Here is a 17,861-nt window from a genome sequence, read left to right on the forward strand (position 1 = left end):
AGATTAAGCGGCACGGCGGCCCAAGTGGTAGAGGGCAAGACTTGAGCACAGAAAGTGGACAGCACTCAGGCCTTCAGTTCAAGCCTCAGTACTGGCACACATACACACACACACACACACACACACACACACAAAATCAACAAAAGAGAAGTTGATTTTACAAGCTGGTATCAGAACCTAAGAATTACACCACTTCCATGGTAAATTTCTGAGTAAGAACTCTGATATGGGGCACATTCATGCACCTCCACAAGCCATCTGTGGTGCTAAACATATTTTGAAATGATTACTCGAAAGGCAAAACCTAGAGATTTGGAAATTCTCCTGATTCCTCTGTTACAAAGCTTCTCTGGAGGCTATGTACACTCCTCAGTGCCCAACAGACCTGCAGCTCTGAAAACAGACTTGAGAGGAGGATAAAAGCAAAGAAACAAGAAGTGTCTTACCTGTGATCAAGATGACTGAAGTCCTGCAAATTCAATTCCCTGGTGTCTTGTGTTAGATAAATCGTATCCACGTCCTGTGTGAAATGTCAATAATCCAAGTATGTGATCAAGAAAATAAGACAAATGCAGACAATCAGACAAAGAGAGAGGCAAATTTCTTATGCAATTAAAGGAAGGAAGGTTTCAAACATCAAAATGTATAATGTGTAGGGAGGGAAAAGGAAAAGAAGTGGGAGAGGGGAGAGAGGAAAGAGAGAGAGAGAGAGAGCGAATATCAAAATATTCTCCAGGCATGTACACATATGTACAAAGCTCCACTCACCCATTGTACTTCTTCCTTGTACGAGAATCCAAGCCAGTCACAAACACAGGCATACATCTGAGAAAATCCACCTGAAGCACAAAACAGATATGCTGTTGTAATGTTGACAGGTTTTCACCAAAATTATTTTAAATTAAAATTTTTAAGGCTTCAATCTGACCAATGTTGACAATGCTGAGTATCCTTTCCTATAGGAAAACAGCAAAGGTTCTTCCTCTTTTTCTATAGTAAGCACACAACAGGATGCAAAGCCGCTTAAATATAGGATAGTCATCCACCAATCTAAAGACTGTGTGGTACTAATTACACCTTAAAACTAACTGTACCTTCACAGTAGCAGACCAGGAATAGACTTAACTTCCTGGCAGGTGGACATCCAGCCAGCCACTTATATTTTGTTTTTAAAATGCATGCTCACCACAGGGGCCCTGCTCTGCCACGGTCTGGCTGTCCCACAGTGCCTGGAGACTGGCCAGGCGCTCAGATGGCTCCATGGAGACTTTTTTCATGATTCTCCTGAAAGATGAACAAAAACAACAGATTTTAAAAATCAAGTGTTTGGAAAAGCACACCAAATTTTATTTCATCACTGACTTCTTTTGTTGTTGTTGTTAACAAAGATAGTTTTCACTTCCATTTTAGCAAGTATAATTCCATTACTTGAGCACTAAATATAATACTAAACCTCTATACATATACTAAAGTATATAATATATAATACTAAACCTCTATGTTTAATTTCCTTATTGTTACTACTAAAAGTCTTAAACTCATCTTGACATTGTTTAGTTGTTTATACTATAAGATTTTGCTAGAATAGAAAATAGTATGCCTACTTAGTGAATCCTTATTTATGATATTATATATTAAGATATATTATGAATCTTCCAGAATTCAAGTACAAATCTGTTAAGTCCTTCCAGAGTATCCTATATGAATGTCCATCAAGAATGTGGTCATTTTTCTATTCAAATGGAGGTTGCTTTTACTGTCTTTTCTCCTGGGCTACTATTCTTGTGGGGCTGAAGCTCAATCCATCTCCTCCCAACTCCCATCCTCCTCCTCCTCAGAAGCTAACAAAACCCCTACCAACACATTCACAGCAGTGATCTAAAACATAGCCTACTATTCCAAAGTGCCATTATTCACAAAACTGACAAAATAGAAGACTTGTCTGCTAGGGTAATTGGGAAAGAGGAAGAAGATAATCTGTGAATAATCTGTGGTACATGGTAAATGCTCAATAAATGTTAACTGACACTGTTGCAGTTATTGCTCGTGATTCACTTTATTAATAACTTGTTGATTCATTAGTTCACTCAAAACACTTGCTAAATGGATATAGTGCATTAAGACATATTTCTAACCACAAGGCAGACCACAATAAATAAAAGTTTGTTGACAAGCTAGAAATCTACGGAGAAGCAGACAAATGAGGAACACAGGAAGCGAGATGCTAATATAGGGGAAGTGTGGGGCTTTAGAGTGGGCAAGAAAGTAGCACTGCATTTATTCTCTGGTAAGGGGACAGGAAAGGGAAAGGAGTTTGAAAATGTTCTTCAACACATAATACAGGTTGAGTAATTTTTGTTTGGAATGGTTAGGTCTGGAAGTATTGGGACAGTGCTCTTAAAGACTGAGATATTGGAATATCTGAGATGTTACAGTTGGATATCTTCTAGGTCTGTGAGGAGGCCAGCACAATGCAAAGGTGGTGAACTTCCTTGGGAAGCTGAAAAGCTGTGGCGTTTTCTCCCCTATAGCTCAAATGAGGGTGGAGAATAGGACAGTTGGATGGCTGCAGGGTGCAGGCTTTCTAGGTGAGTGTGCAAGATAAAACAATGGGTATAAAAGGAATGGAGGATATAAAAAAAAAAAAAAAAAGGCCTCCTTGAGGTGATAGAGATGTGACCAGGGTGGTTAGGACAAAAAGAGAAGGTGAAAAAGGGAGAGCCAAGGCTTCCACTGACTGGTGGCCTTGAAAGCGTCCTAATCCGGGTACTTCCAAGAGGGGTGGGTGAAAGGATAAAAGCACATGGTTGGAGAGGGATGACTAAGCTACGGGTGCACGGTGGGAAAGACTGTTGCAGGAGATGCCACGGTCTAGGATGTGGACGCAAAGGGGGAAGTGGAATAGAAGCAAAGAGGTCATGACCTCTAAGGAGGGTGCTGGGTCAGTCACCCCAGACTATATGACAGGACTTGAGGGTGAGGTGACAAAAAGAACATACTATGGGTTAGCTATCCCTCATCTGAAATACTTGGTGCCAGACACGTTTCAGTATTAGTAGTTTTTTGGATTTTCGAGCATTGGCATGTGCGTAATGAACTATATTGAGGATGGGAGGCAAGTCCAAACACAAAAATTCATGTCTGTTTTCATGCACACCTTATTCACACAGCATGAAGATAGTTTTACGTGGTATTTTAATAATATTGTTCATGAAACACTTTTCCTTTTTTCCTTTTTTTTTTTTTGTGCCAGTCCTGAGGCTTGAACTCAGAGCCCAGGCACTCTCCAAGCTTTGTGCTCAAAGCTAACACTCTACCATTTGAGACACAGTTCCACTTCCAGCTTTCTGATAATCAGTTAGAAATAAAAGTCTCACAGACTTTCCTGTCTATGTTGGCTTCAAAACATGATCCCCAGATCTCAGACTCTGGTAAGCTTGGATTATAGGTAAGTTACCAGTGCATGGCCATCCCTTTATATTTATAGTGTCATATCACCCCTCAGAAAGTTTTAGATTTTGAGGCACTTTAGATTTGGGGTTTTCAGATTATAGGTACTCAATCCATACAGCATCTTGAACCCAGTTCAAAGTCTTCAGTGATTTAAATAAACTTCTGCTCTCTATCATGTTCTGTCATCTTTAATTTTCTTATACTGAGAGGCAAATGATTTCAATTATTTCCATTTTCTGATTGGATAGAGTCCAGATAAAATGTTCTGGAGTCTGATAAGTTACCTGGTAGATTTGTTCTACTCTTGCAGAAAATCTCAAACACACATCAAAACATTGTACCAACATTCTGCTGGCACTGGAAATATCTTTCCTAATGTTTTATACATTTTATGATTGAGGCATAATCAAGGACACTCAATTGATGCCAAATATCATTAATTCCTTCAAATTTTACATACATGTAAAAGATGTACGAAGTGTAGCCTGTTGTGTGTCTACTCTCCCTAAAAATAATTCTAATTAATCATGAGTATTCTCCAAGTCTTTAATTTGAGTGTGACCTCGTGGAAGAAGGCACTTCCAATTAAAATGATATTCATTCTGGTAACGTGATGAAATTGTTTTTCTGGCTACATCCAGACAAGTAAGGTGAGACACTACACAAAGCAACAGCAGAGCATTCAGAAGCAGGCCCCGGGCATTTAAACAGCTGAACCAAGTAAGCTTCACACATACCAAGCTGGACTTTTTGTCTGACTTTATCTGGCATCACATTTCTTTTTAAAAATTCTTGCTTTGTTTCAGCAGAACCTCAGGGTGTGCTATTTCAATGACACATAAGAGAGACATCTGGTATGCAAAAGTAGAAAGAACACAGAGTAAAAAAAACCTTTGGCAGGAATCTGGTGAGACAAATATGAAAGTGGTCTGCACAGGGTGGGTGAACTCCAAAGGCTCATGTGCTGGAAGCTTGTTCTCCAGTGTGGCAGCACCAAGGCAGCAGAAGTAAGAGAGAGAACCTAGTTCAAGGGAATTAGGACATACGAGTGTCCTATAGAAAGAGATTGAGGCTGATTTCATGGGCTGAGTTCATCCTTGCAGGACAGGATTGCTCTAAAGCAGGGCAGGACACAGGCTCAGCCCTTCCTGCATGAGGCTGTTTCCCTTCCTGCTTCTCAGCCAGGTTTTGACATAGCAGGGGGACCCTTTCCCTCCTATTTTACCACTTTTCCTCACAATAACCTTGTATCTTTATATTCCACCTTGGTTTCATAAGGGGATTTGCACTATTGTTTTATATACAGTAGTAAAGAAATATTGTTGTAATAAACCAACACAACACTCAAATTTCAAATGCTTCTCATCAATGAAAGAATAATTGAGCATGCCAAAAACATAATGAAAACCTGTTAGATGGTCACTCTTCCACCAATGAAAGAAAGATTCTGACCATATTTAACAAAAATTAAAATTAAAAAGCAGATAGGTAACCAAAGTATGTGTATTTTTTTTGTGCCAGTATTAGAGCTTGAACTGAGGCCTGTGTGCTCACCTGCCATTATATCACTTGAACCATGCCTACACTTGCAGTTTTTTTGTGTGGTTAATTGAATATAAGAATATTACTTTCTTTCTTTTTGCCCAGGCTGACTTTGAACCTTGTTCCTTAGATCTCAGCCTTTTGAGTAGCTAGGATGATAGAAGTGAGCCATTGGAGACCATCAGTGTACTTTACTGAAGCTTGTAACCACCAGAGGAATTCTTCACATGCACCCGATTCCCCACAGCAAGAATAAAGGCCTTCCAGCCCACTCTCTGGATGGATGGCTAGAGGCTCAATGTCAGCACTTTCCAGGATGTCACATGGTGCTCACAAAACTGCACTAATATTATTGTTCCCATTTTACAAATGATGACACTGAGGCACTAAGAAATGAATTCATTTACCTATAGTCTCATATCCTACAGAATCCATCCCAACCCACCACTTTCTGGTTTTGCCCTAGCCTTTCCCGGTTCAGGTTTACTGAATAGCCCCACAGGTCTGACGCTGCTAAGTATAATCAATATTTTACTCCTAAGTTCAAAAATCTTCACTCATTCTCTAGTACCTGTCCTTGAGGCTTTTATTCAAAACTCTTTGGATGGTGCTCAGGTGAGCTTTAACTCACAGCGGTACCCACAGGCTCTTCAACTCCACTTAAGCTGAGCTGGCTGTTTTCTACTAAGACAAATGACACCCTCACAGCCTCCCTCTCTTCCAACCCCATCCTCATCATCTTTGCCATCTAACTTCAGAACCTGGGGTACACTCATACAGTGAAAATACCCCTGCCCCCTTTAAAAAAAAAGAAGAAAAAAATGCAATGTCATTTTCTTGACATCCCAAGTTAATGACTTTTCTCCTCTAAAGTTTGAGGATGCCAAGTTTCCTGCTACCTTCTATTATTTGTGGAACTTCCCCAACACTACCTTGGAAGGGTAAAATCTTCCCCAGAAGAAAAAGGTATCACTACCCATCTATGCCTGCCTGAGGAAGTTCTTGAATTAACATTTTCCAAATTAATTCTAACCAATATTAATGACTTCATTTACTGGGGGACAAAAAAAAAATCAAGCTTCATTTTTGAAAAACAGCCAAGGTTCTTGATATTAAAAAAGCTGAAAGCCGTAACAAAATAAAATAACTTCAGGAAGAAAAATGTCATTACAGACAACTCTGTGAAAACAGATTAAATGACACTTAGGCTATAAATATTTACCTGTTTCTCCCACTATCTCTGTCTTAAAAGGTAAGGTGATATGCGTCATAAAGAATATTAACTAAAACATGTTAACAGTGGTTTAATTTGAGGTGATGCTTAAATTTCATTTATATGCATTTTTTATTCTTCAAATATCCTTCCTACTCTAAAATAGCTTTTTTGATTTGATGAGGGGAGGAGATGTCATTTTTGTGTGTGCTAGTAACAAGATTTGAACTCAGGGCCTTGAAAGTTTTTGCTCCTGGCTGGCCCTCTATCATTGGAGCTACATCCCCAGTCCAGCATTTTGGTGGCTAATTAGAGATGGAGTCTTGTGTACTTTTCTGCATAGGCTGGCTTCAAATTGTGATCTTTCTCATGTTAGCCCTCAGTACAGCTAGGATTACAGGTGTAAGTCATTAAAAATGTCATTTGTGAAAGTGATGCTATGGCTGAAGTGGAAGAGCACTAGCCTGGAGCAAAAGAGTTCAGGGACAATGCCAAGGCCCTGAGTTCAAGCCCCAAAAAAGCAACAGCAACCAAGAAATAAAATAAGTCATTCTGTTAGAGAAGGAGAGAAAGAAAACATTCTAGTATATAATTATAAGGAAAGTGAGAAGAAAACATTATGAATATTAATTTTGATTAAATAATTCTTGTTTTATTACCAGTACTCTCTTGAGCATAAGAAGACTGATTATACTTACATACATACATACTTTTTACATATTTGATTTTTGACATAGGATGTTATTTTCAGAATTGTATTTGGGAAAAACCAGAAAATTTGGGCCTTTGGAGGTATGGTTTCATTCATATACATCCCAAACTTACATTCTTCAAGAACTAACCATCCAAAATAAGGGCTTCTCCAGCTCTCTCTTGGTTCTCCTAGTTCCATACCTGCTTATAAGATACTTTTCTGTTCATCTGTTCCCAAAAGAAAGGGACAAAAAGCTGGGAACTAAAATTCTCTGTGTCAGGTGCAGATAACATATTTCATTGGACAAATAACTTCAAGAAGGCTGAGGAATGCAAACATAGTTTCATATTCTCCAATTTATTTTAAAGCAGGACATATGACTTTACAGGAGACTAGCTTTGTTTTGTATATTCTATGTTATTTATACACAGGAAGTATTTCCTTCACTGCCAGCTCTAACTTAAGGAATATCAGGAATGTAGAAGAAAGGAAACAGTAAACCACTCTCTCTCCCTCTCTGGTCACAGTAACCAATACAATATAATTGTGTTTCCCTGTAAAAATCCTGTAATTCAATCTGAGAAATTTCAAAAGTAAAATGCATACCACAGCAGTCACAAATTATTAAGGATTTATTATGACAAGCTAACTATATGTGTTGAGTGAGGAAGATAAATGTGTCAAAAATATTTAAGTTATTTCATTTCTTGCCAAGTCCAGTTATAATCTTGCCCCATCCCATACTGGTTTCTCCATTCCAATTCCCTTTCCTTCCTCTACTTTCTCTAAAGCCTGTCTATTCTTTCTCAGGTGTATCTTACCTGCAAAGCTGACCTCCCATGTGTGACCAATTACTCCTTGTCTCAGCTCTGTCATATCAGCTCAAGAATCTATAGGTGGTAGCAGGAGCTTAATGTTAACTTCCATGTAGTCACATGTCACATGATCCAACAAGTGTTAGGCAGAGAAGTGAGGAATTTATGTGCTCATCCAAAGCCTTGTTTAATGACTACTATGTTCTGATGACTATGGACTGAAGGTTAATAAAATTTGAGCTTTGCTCAAGCAACAACCAGTCAGTCTACATTATGCCCTGTGCTCTGTATTCCTCCCACCATCACAGGATCTTGCTGTATTGATCTCAATTATTTTTACTGTCTGTCTGTCGCCAGGCCATTCCATGCATTACAAGCACATGCTTTAACACCTCCCATTCTTAAAACCAACAAGAATCCCCTGTGATTTCTCAGAGCCCCCTAGTTACCTCCCACTTATCAGTGGACACACAGAAGAAACCCAGTAAGTACTTGTTGAATGTGTAAACTCAAAAACAAATAAGGCTAACAAAGCAATGTGTGCTAGAACACAGAGTGCACAGAGGGCTCTTATGAACACATGAACCACAAGACTCTTCACAGACAAGAGGACATCTGGACTGTGGCTTACATAAAGACTTTGTCATGACTTGGAGCTCATACGTAGGTGCTAAAAACAGAAAAGATTACTTGTGCTGTTGAACAGGTCTTCTATGCCTTAAAACTTAAATTTTATCAGGAATCTTAGTTGTTCAGCTGATGCAAGAAATAGATGCTACTTCAATGAAAGAAAGATATTAGGTGACAGTATTGAAGGAGAAGAACTAGAGGTAGAGAGACTAGTTAGAAAACTGTTGCCCTAGAGAAAGTGAGAGTCTGAACTTCAGCAGTAGAAGTGATAAGCAAGACAAATGGTCAGACCAAGTGATATAAAGATAATGAAAGAACATAACAGCCAATCAAATGTGAGTAGGGACTAAGAGATGGATAGGACTCAGTTCTTATCTCATGAGACTTTGTGAAGAGCAAAGGCAGTCCCTCAGAAAGACTACAAAATATGAGCAAGTTTTAAGGGGAAAGAATAAATAGTTCAGTTTGGGACATACAGCTCATGAGCTGTTTGGGGACATCCTTATGAAAATGTCCAAAAGGTAGGCTGGAGGTGGAAGTGGAGATCTGGGGAATTTAGCAAGCAGTACATATGGAGCAACTGCCTCTCAAGAAACAGAGACACTTATTTAATACTTGTTACATGTTAGTTACCTGATTTTTTTTTTGCACGAAGTTGCATTAAACACTATCATAATAAACATTCTCTCAGAAGAAAAAAAATAGATACTTCAAACCAAAAGTAATACAAACTGGTGATCCTTCCTCCTCAAGTTCCAAATAAAGCTTCATTTTAAATAAAATAAAGTTAGGCAAAATAGAGAAGACCTATATAGTTCAAGGGAAATGAGTTGTAGTTACTGTGAACTACCATTACCTAGATAGTCCTCTGATGGCTTTAAGGATGATATGGAAACCATTACTAAGGAAGATTTGCTTCTGAGTATTCCCCATTGCTCACACTGATTCATCCACTATCCCACAGGCCTGCATGGTACCTTCCTAGTATGCATGTGTGTGACCAAAGATCAGTAAGACAAATTCTAGCCAGGCAGGAGCCAAGGCATGACCCCGGCTTACCCCTTCCACCCACCCTCCACTTCCTCAACAACTAGCCATACTGCCACTCCGATTCATGCTTCAGAAATGAGGAACCCCCAGAAATTTCACACAAGGCCAACCTCTCCCTACTGGTATGCTCACTTCTTTGGAAGGGAGAAAATGGACAACACAGTGAAGAAGCCCTCAGCAGAACCAAGCAGGTCCCCTGAAGACAGAGGTTGAAAGTAAGTTCCTAACCCTAGTGAGCTCCCTACCATTACCCCAATGGTTGACACAAGGCTAATTTTTTTCTGATGCTTACAGGGAAATATAGCATAACTATAAATAGCTCTCAAAAAATCCCCTCCCCTCACCCCCCAACTGAAAACTCTATTATTCAAGAAGATAATTCTGACTTCAAACAACTCACAAAAGATAATAATAAGGGCATGTATCAACAAAAATTACTAATACACACTAGGCACTTGGAGCTCATGCCTGTAATCCTAACCATTCAGGAGGGTACAATCTGAGTGCCTCAGTTCAAAGCCATACCAAACAGACAAGTCCTCATAAGAGATCATTATCTCCAATTAGCCAGCAAAAAGCAGGAAGTAGAAGTGTGACTCAAGTGGTAGAACACCAGCCTTGAGCAGGAAAAAAAAAAGCAACAGGTGTGAGGCCGTAAGTTCAAGGCCCAGTAGCAACAGACACACACGCGCACGCGCGCGCGCGCACACACACACACACACACACACATTTACTAATTACCCTAATGTGTATTTCAGAAAACTGAAACTCAAAGCAGCTAAATTTTCTGGTTAGCTTTATTAGTTTCTTCTCACTGAAAAGTTTAAAAAATTCAAAAACTAATAAGAAAAGGAAGAACAACTGGCCTATGAAGTTAACATTATACTTGATGTTTTAATACAAATATTCAGCCCCTGGAATTCTTTTATAATTGCTCACAGTAAAATCACACTAGGGTAAATCCAGTTACATTAGAAATCTTTCTGTTTTAGTCTCATGAGTACAAAGTTAAAGGACTGCCAAATCCCTCAGTCACTCAGAGGTTTTCAATAAGGGACAGCCCTAATAGAAAACCCCAGAGATAAAGTCCAAGGACTTGAGTTTTGCTATTTAATGTCAAAGAGAAGAAGGACGTGTGAGAGAGGAACTAGTAGATGAAGGAGGAGGAGGACAATACATGTGTACTTGGCATTTTCAAGAAGAACAAGACCTTTACTCTCCTCAGCCTTCCCCAGGAAACTCACACTGGAGAGAGGCCCGGAAAGATCTTCCGCAGGCACGTGCCAATGTGGGCCAGCACATCGCTCACATCTTCAGGCGATGCCATCTTCATGGAAATGTTGCATTTCTCAGTTTCCACAACCATCTGCAACAACAGGGTGGGATACTTCTTAGTAAGGCATCCAATCTCTTCCCTTGGGAATCTTAAACATGGTAAAGGATGCAGTCACACAGAAATACAGTAATAGAATAGCAACTTTTCAACAAGCACTTCCTTGGGGCTGGGTGTAGCACAGGCCTACATTCCAGCACTCAAGAATGAGAATCTTGAGGTTGAGCCCCGCCCAAACTATAAAGCAAGATCTTGACTCAAAAATACAAACATTATTTTTTTTAAGGAAGTAGATGCCCAGTGCCAGTGCACAGATATTAATTCCTAACTACTCAGAAGAATCAGATGCAGAGGGTCTGCCCGGCCCAGGCAAAAAAACCTGGGCTGGAGGCACGGCTCAGGTGGTAGACTACCAGTGGCACATGCAAGCTAAGCAAGTATGTTGGGATTATAGGCCTCAGCCACTACACTTGGCTTAATTCATCCTTATTTTTGAGACTACCTATGTGACCTCACTCTCAGCAGTTTTTGGTATAAGTTATGGATATCTCCATCTTAGTCTTTGGCCTAGCACTGAACCTGACATGCAATTTATTACTCTGCTATTTTAATATAGTCCTTTCCATATATCTCCTCTTCTTAGGAAGGTTGAAGTTTTTATAAACACTTGATTTTTCCTTTGCTCTCAGGCAAAATAACTTTCATTTAAATATTTTATACCATTTTTTATCTTTGAAAAATGTGGGTTCTTTTTTTAAAATGAAAGTAACCTATTTCCCTAAGGTACTCCCAGAAAGACACAGGTGTACACTGGAGAGCAGGGATATGAGAAACTCTGTATGACTGCTTCTCAGGAAAAAGCCTTGCTAAAACTCATGTGTGAGGAGGAGGTCCATTTGAATCTACCAGTTTGGCCTTTAGAAACACTTGTTTCCATTTTCAGATGTTTCTGACACCTTCCAACTCTCTACCTATGTGGATAAACCTTCAGAGAGCTGTAAACTCACAGGCACTTTAAGAAAATGCTCTACTTTGGGGAGGATGGGAGAACTGGCTAAAGTGAGATTTGAATCCTTTGAGTTCATGAAACCCTCATATCAGCTCATCTTATTGGCAGGACACAGTGGTGCACACAAATTGTTCAAAGCTATGAGGAAACTGTAAATAGAAGGATTATGGTCCAGAACTACCCCAGCATAACTGAGACCCTATTCAAAAAGCAATTAATGCTAAAAGAGCTGGAGGCATGGCTCACATGGCAGAGCATCTGCTTAAGCAAGCCCAAGGCCCCGAGTTCAATGCCCAGCAATGGCTCCACCAAAGTGTAAATCAACCTGAAGAGGAGAGTAGGTCACAAAAGGGACAAGCTGAAGATGGATCCATTCCCCATTAAAAAAGAATCAATTTCAACTGCTGTTTTCAAAAACAGATGGCATTATCTTGCTTCTAAAAATAATTATGCAAAATGCAGTCCTTTTGGATTATGACTCCATCAAAATACTCTCACACATTTAAATCTTGTTATTTCTTAACACAGAAACACAATGGGGAGAACAGTATACATACAATTAAGCACTTCAGGGAACAAATGAACTTTTACAGTCTGTCTTAGATCTTCCTAAACTAAGCCAAGCCAAAGCTATCGCTGAGCCTATTTATGTTAAAAAGAGAAAGTGATCCAAGATATTTGTCACTATGATGAGATCAAAGTAAAGGGTCCTACCACCACCACCCCCCAGAGGAATTTGCCAACATCTATTTCCTAACTACTACCTCTCCATCAGTTAACAGTACCAAAGGAATGGAGGGGGGAGGACTGTTACATTCTCATTTTCAACATATTCTGGAAGACATTAGTGTAAAAGTCTTTTCAGTTCTCTAGGCAGAATCTGCATTTGTCTTCTATAGGGTAGTCTAGGGGATTCCTTAAAATTCTCCTCCCTGACAAAGCAGCAAGCACAATTGTACATGAGGTTTTATACCTGGAGGTATTTATTAACCAACCCTATTTTGTCCGTGAAGGGTCTTAAGTAAGATCACAACAGCTTAGGGCAGTCAGGCTCATATGTTCATAAGCATATATGTGTGCACATGTGTGGGGGTTTTTTATGTTGTTGTGGGGTTTTGTTTGTTTTTGTGGTGGTCCTAGAACTTGAATTCAAAGCCTGAGAGCTGTCTGTGTTGAGCTTTGTCGCTTTTGGCTATTATTGCTATCACGTGAGCCACAGCTCCACTTCTGGCTTTTGGTGGTTAACTGGAGATAAGAGTCTACTGGACTTTTCTGCTGGGCTTGGTTTGAACCTCAGTCCCCAGATCTCATCCTCCTGAGTACATGAGATGACAGGTATGAGCCACTGGTGCCTGGCAACATGCATGTTTATAAGAGCTAGATAAACAGGTCATCAAGTCTGTGCTTGACACCCCCACCTCCAATTTTTCCTCCCTGGGTAATTATATTTTTCACCACAGGGTACTTTCATATTTTTCACATCCAGTGTGCATCTATTCAGTTCACAGTTTGGGTGCAAGTAATTAGTAATTAGCTTATTCTAATTCTGCTTAAAATCTTAACACGTAATCATCCCTAATTGCACAGGATTGAATGGAATGACAGGGAAGAAAAAAGGTGACAGGTGGGGAAAGAAATGAGCCCTCTGAATTCAACTTATATGAGAGCAGTCACAAAAGCCCTGGCTAAGATGTTACCACCTTTGTATAATGTAAAGAGCTCAACAAAGCCACAGAGGTGGAATCCACATGATACATCATGTCATCAGAAGAAGAAGAAAGAAAAGATAAAAAAAAAAAAAAGGCCTCATGGTCAAATTCCAGTCTCCCTTCTTCCTCTGCTAGGAAGAAACAGAGTGTCTGAAAAACTCCTTAATTTTATCTGGGAATATATCTAGGTCGCAGCATGCGTGTGAAGCCCTGAGTTCAATCTTCAGCACCACAAAAAAATAAACATAATTAAAATTAGAAAGAAAATCACATATAAGGCACAGTATTTTGTTAATGATTCAAATTTCCAATTCCATTCTGCCTTCTTTTTTTTTAAGATAGAAAACCTGATTAAATTTAACAGGTAGAATTTTTAAATCTAATCCCCAGTCCAATCTGTGAGGTGTTTTTTTTCTCTAATGATAACAGGAAGAGGTGGCTACCCTGTACCACTCTATGACAAAGCAAACAATCCACCTTATATTTGGAAGGGGAAAAAATCAAGAGCAAGAGTTCAGCTGCACAAGAAACAATCCAAGCAATTCTATAACTATAAATCTCTGTTACTCCTGGACTCTATTTACTGACCATAAAGATAGCAAAACTGGAGGATCAGAACATTGAGACTTGTAAAAATAAGATAAACACCTCCCATAATTTCTACAAGAAAAAGAACAGTTGAAAGTCACACTTTACTAACTCAAAAACACACACACATTTGAAAACACACACACACACACACACACACACACACACACTCATACACCATCCAATGAGGCTATGTTCTGAGAAATTTCCCTGAATTTACAAACTGTAACGGGAGATAAAAATAGCAATGACCAAAACATTAATAAATCCCAGAGAACATTAGCAATGAAATATTAATGAGGGTTAGTGAGGACCACAGATAGATGCTATTATCTATATGATTCTATACAAGAGACAATCAAAACTAAAGACTCCAGGGACCTGAGGCCATAGAGGTTGGTTCTAAGGGTTGGTTTTCAACCCTTAGAACACAAAGAATAAAATAGTGCACTTAAAATAGTTCATATTTATAAATATACATCTATTTTCCAATATATCTACTTTCGTGTGTGTGTGTGTGTGTGTGTGTGTGTGTGTGTGTCTCTCTACTGGAGACTTAGTGAATCCTAATTGTCTGGTGTTATGTATGTGTACTGTGAATGGGGAAGGAGAGGTGAGGGTATAGGATAGAGGCTGGCCTGAACCTGTGATCCTCACATCTCTACCTTCCAAGTTCCAAGTAGCTGGACTTATAGGAGTGAGCCCCATCAAAGCTATTAAGGACATGGGGCAGAGGTAGACTACTTTCTACCCAGTATCTCTGAATGGTAGAAGAGCTAGGACTATTAAGAGTGATTAAAATCCACTCCTGTAACAACTTGGGAGAATTCTGTGTTATCAACATGCTTTTTCATAATACAAAGATCTGAATATATATATATGACAGTACTACGGCTAAATGTAAGATCTTAAAAGTAAGCTCTTAGTTTGCATTTTTATTTTGCTCATGCTTGGTGCTCTACCAATTCAGCCACACCACTTCTGGCTTTTTTACTGGCTAACTGACCATAAAAGTCTCTCAGTTTTATGTGTGGCACTCTGCCATTTGAGTCACACTTCTACCTCTGGCTTTTTACTGGCTAACTGACAATAAATATCTCTCAGATTTGTCTACCTGGGCTGGCTTCGAACCTTAATCCTCAGATCTCAGCTTCCAAAATACCTAGGATTACAAGTGTTAGCCACTGGCACCTGGCTCTGATCACATTTTAAATATAACCTTAGCATTAACATCTCGCCAGTTCCTTCTGATCCCATCCCAAACCCCTAATAAAGAAGCATAAACATTTCTGAATTAAGATTCTGGTTACATCTATTATGCCATCATTCATGAGTGATCACTCATTCTACATATGTTTGACCATTTGGGCAAACATATGCTGTCATGATTTTTTCTCAATTGTAGTCTCTGGAGAATGATAAACACATAGGATAAAACATTGCTCTAAGATAAGCTATGGAAAAGTTCCAAGGATGTGTATGTTATCTCAATTGATGCAAAGTGACAATTTTAAATTTTTCTCTTAAGAAAAATACTAGTAAACTACATACTCAAATACTTTCTTTATAGTTCTAAAAGGCAAAATAAGAAGTATAAAAAATAAACTAACAACACAAAAAGAACTGATAAAATGGAAAAAAATCAATAAAACCCAAAAGAAGATTTCTTTTCTTTTGAGCAGAGTGAGAAAATGAGTAAGCTTCTAAAAAGACTAGTAGGAAGAGAGAAAACCATAATATCATTATCATTAATGATATTCTACAGATATTAAATGAATAACAATTGGATACCATTATCTATTTTGTGTTCATAAATTCAACAACTTACACAAAACACCAACTACCAAAATATGTTCAAGAAGAAGGATGTTAATGAATCTACCACATACCTATGAAGGAACCAGAATTTCTCCAGGTGTGGGGGCATACACCTGTAATCCCAAACTCTGAGTCAGGTAGTTCAAGGCCAGTCTGGGCTACACAATAAAATCAGACTCCAGAGTAATTTATTATCTTAAAAGAACAAAGGCTGAGAATGAAGATTAGTGATAGAGCACTGAGTCTTAGGCATATCTCACAAGACATTTAGGAGTATGAGACCCATAGAGGAGTATGTCTCAACAGCAATAGACAAGAAAAAGAAATTTATGTTGAAAATAAAAAGTATCTACATTCACAAATGGCACTGTCACTGTAGAAAATGATGGTCATAGAAACACTAGGTGAGTATAGCAATACGAGCAGGATGTAAGACCAATAAGCAAAAATTCACTGTATGTCTAACATCAGCAAAAAACAATTCCAAGTTGATCTTTTAAAAAAGTACCAAAGTACAAAATACAAATAAACCTGACAGAAGACATACATTGAAAGCTATGACAAAATATTGTAAGAGGTATTAAGACTTACATGAATTATATATATGTGTATAAAATTATATATGCGTATGTATACATATATGTGTGTATACGCAGGTATATACATAAATATGAATTTATTATGAAGATGTCAGTTCTCCCCAGAATGATCTGTAAGTTCAACGTTATCCTAATCAAAATCTGAACAGGCTTTGTGTAGGAACTAAAGTGAATCTCAAATCCACTGCAACTATTACGAAAAAAAAAAAAAAGAATGAAGTTGAAGGCCTAGCACCATTTGGTTTTAGGTCTGATTGTAAAGTTACAGTCATCAATTTAGTATGGTAGTGGCATAAAGACAGACCATAGCAGCAGGATTTCAAGTCTAAAAGTAGATCCATACTTCAATGGACAATTGATTTTCATCAAAGGGAAAACTAAGTTCAGTGAGGAAATAACAGACTTTCTAACATATCATACTGAACAAGTAGGTATACTCTACAGATGCAGAATAAAAACAAAATTAAACTTTGATCCATACATTGCTTCCCATACAAACATTATTGTAAAACAAAGCAGTAAGCTGCAAGATATTTAAAAGATAATGAACATTCTGTATAAACAACTGTGACATAGCATACACAATGGAACAGCACTCAGCAGTAAGGGGGAATGAATAATGAGACACGCAACAGAATTCATCAATCTCAGAATAATTAAACTGAATGAAAGAAGGAAAGCACTATATGATTCCATCCAAATACAATTTCAGAAAATGCAAGCTACCATACAGTGACAGAAGGGAGATGCCTGCAGGATAGACACAGTGTTTCAAAGGTATACTAGGAAACTTCATGGATATACCTAGGACAAAGGTTATCAATTTACACTCTACTGAATTTACTTACAGCTCCATAAATCTTGTTTTCAATACCAAAAAAATTTCACTTATCACCATATTCTAAGACCTTACACCATACTATATTAGTGCTATGTAGCTTTCATAGTAAATTTAGTTTTACAAAATCTCTCACATTTACAACACCAGCTGACATTAGAGCGAATCAGTTCTCTTCAGATATGTACATTCTTTATTGGAACAAATTCCCGGCCCATCCACACACAACCTCTGAGTCATCCCTTAAGTTCTACTTTCCCCTTGTTATTCTACTTTGTCTCCAGAAACTTTCAATAGTGCAAACAAAAGAAAAGAGGCTTCCTCCCCTTGGGAAGGGAAGAAAGATGGTGACTTACAGCGACAAGTTTCTGGGGTTCACACTCACCTGAGCTGGCTTGCTACAGATGACGCCATGAATCTCCAAGTAGCTGAAGGTTAGCTCGAGCTGTAATTGGAGAGAAGGGGAAACAGAAGCCTATAATGAACACTCAAAACATAAAATACAAGGTAAACCAAAAAAAAAGCTGTAATTAGAAATAGTCCAAGGGCAAATAAGATTCGATACAGTTT

The 17,861-nt window shown here is 38.5% G+C and overlaps 1 protein-coding gene across 5 annotated transcripts in view; it reads right to left on the reverse strand.

Moving 5' to 3' along the window:
- The window catches only part of Carmil1 (capping protein regulator and myosin 1 linker 1), a 285,478-nt gene that overhangs the window by 137,743 nt on the left and 129,874 nt on the right, over positions 1 to 17,861 (reverse strand). For all 5 annotated transcript variants that reach the window (XR_007211220.1, XM_048348358.1, XM_048348357.1 and 2 more), the window contains 5 exons: positions 17,677 to 17,736; positions 10,642 to 10,763; positions 1,187 to 1,284; positions 769 to 839; positions 447 to 520 (listed from right to left, as the gene is read on the reverse strand). Coding sequence is in view for 4 of the 5 variants with exons in the window: in XM_048348358.1 (XP_048204315.1) it covers positions 447 to 520; positions 769 to 839; positions 1,187 to 1,284; positions 10,642 to 10,763; positions 17,677 to 17,736 (425 nt within the window). In the remaining variant the exon portion in view is untranslated. The remainder of the gene's footprint in view (positions 1 to 446; positions 521 to 768; positions 840 to 1,186; positions 1,285 to 10,641; positions 10,764 to 17,676; positions 17,737 to 17,861) is intronic.

This window comes from Perognathus longimembris, chromosome 6 (genome assembly GCF_023159225.1).
Source record: "Perognathus longimembris pacificus isolate PPM17 chromosome 6, ASM2315922v1, whole genome shotgun sequence".
Classification (NCBI taxonomy): Eukaryota; Metazoa; Chordata; class Mammalia; order Rodentia; family Heteromyidae; genus Perognathus; species Perognathus longimembris.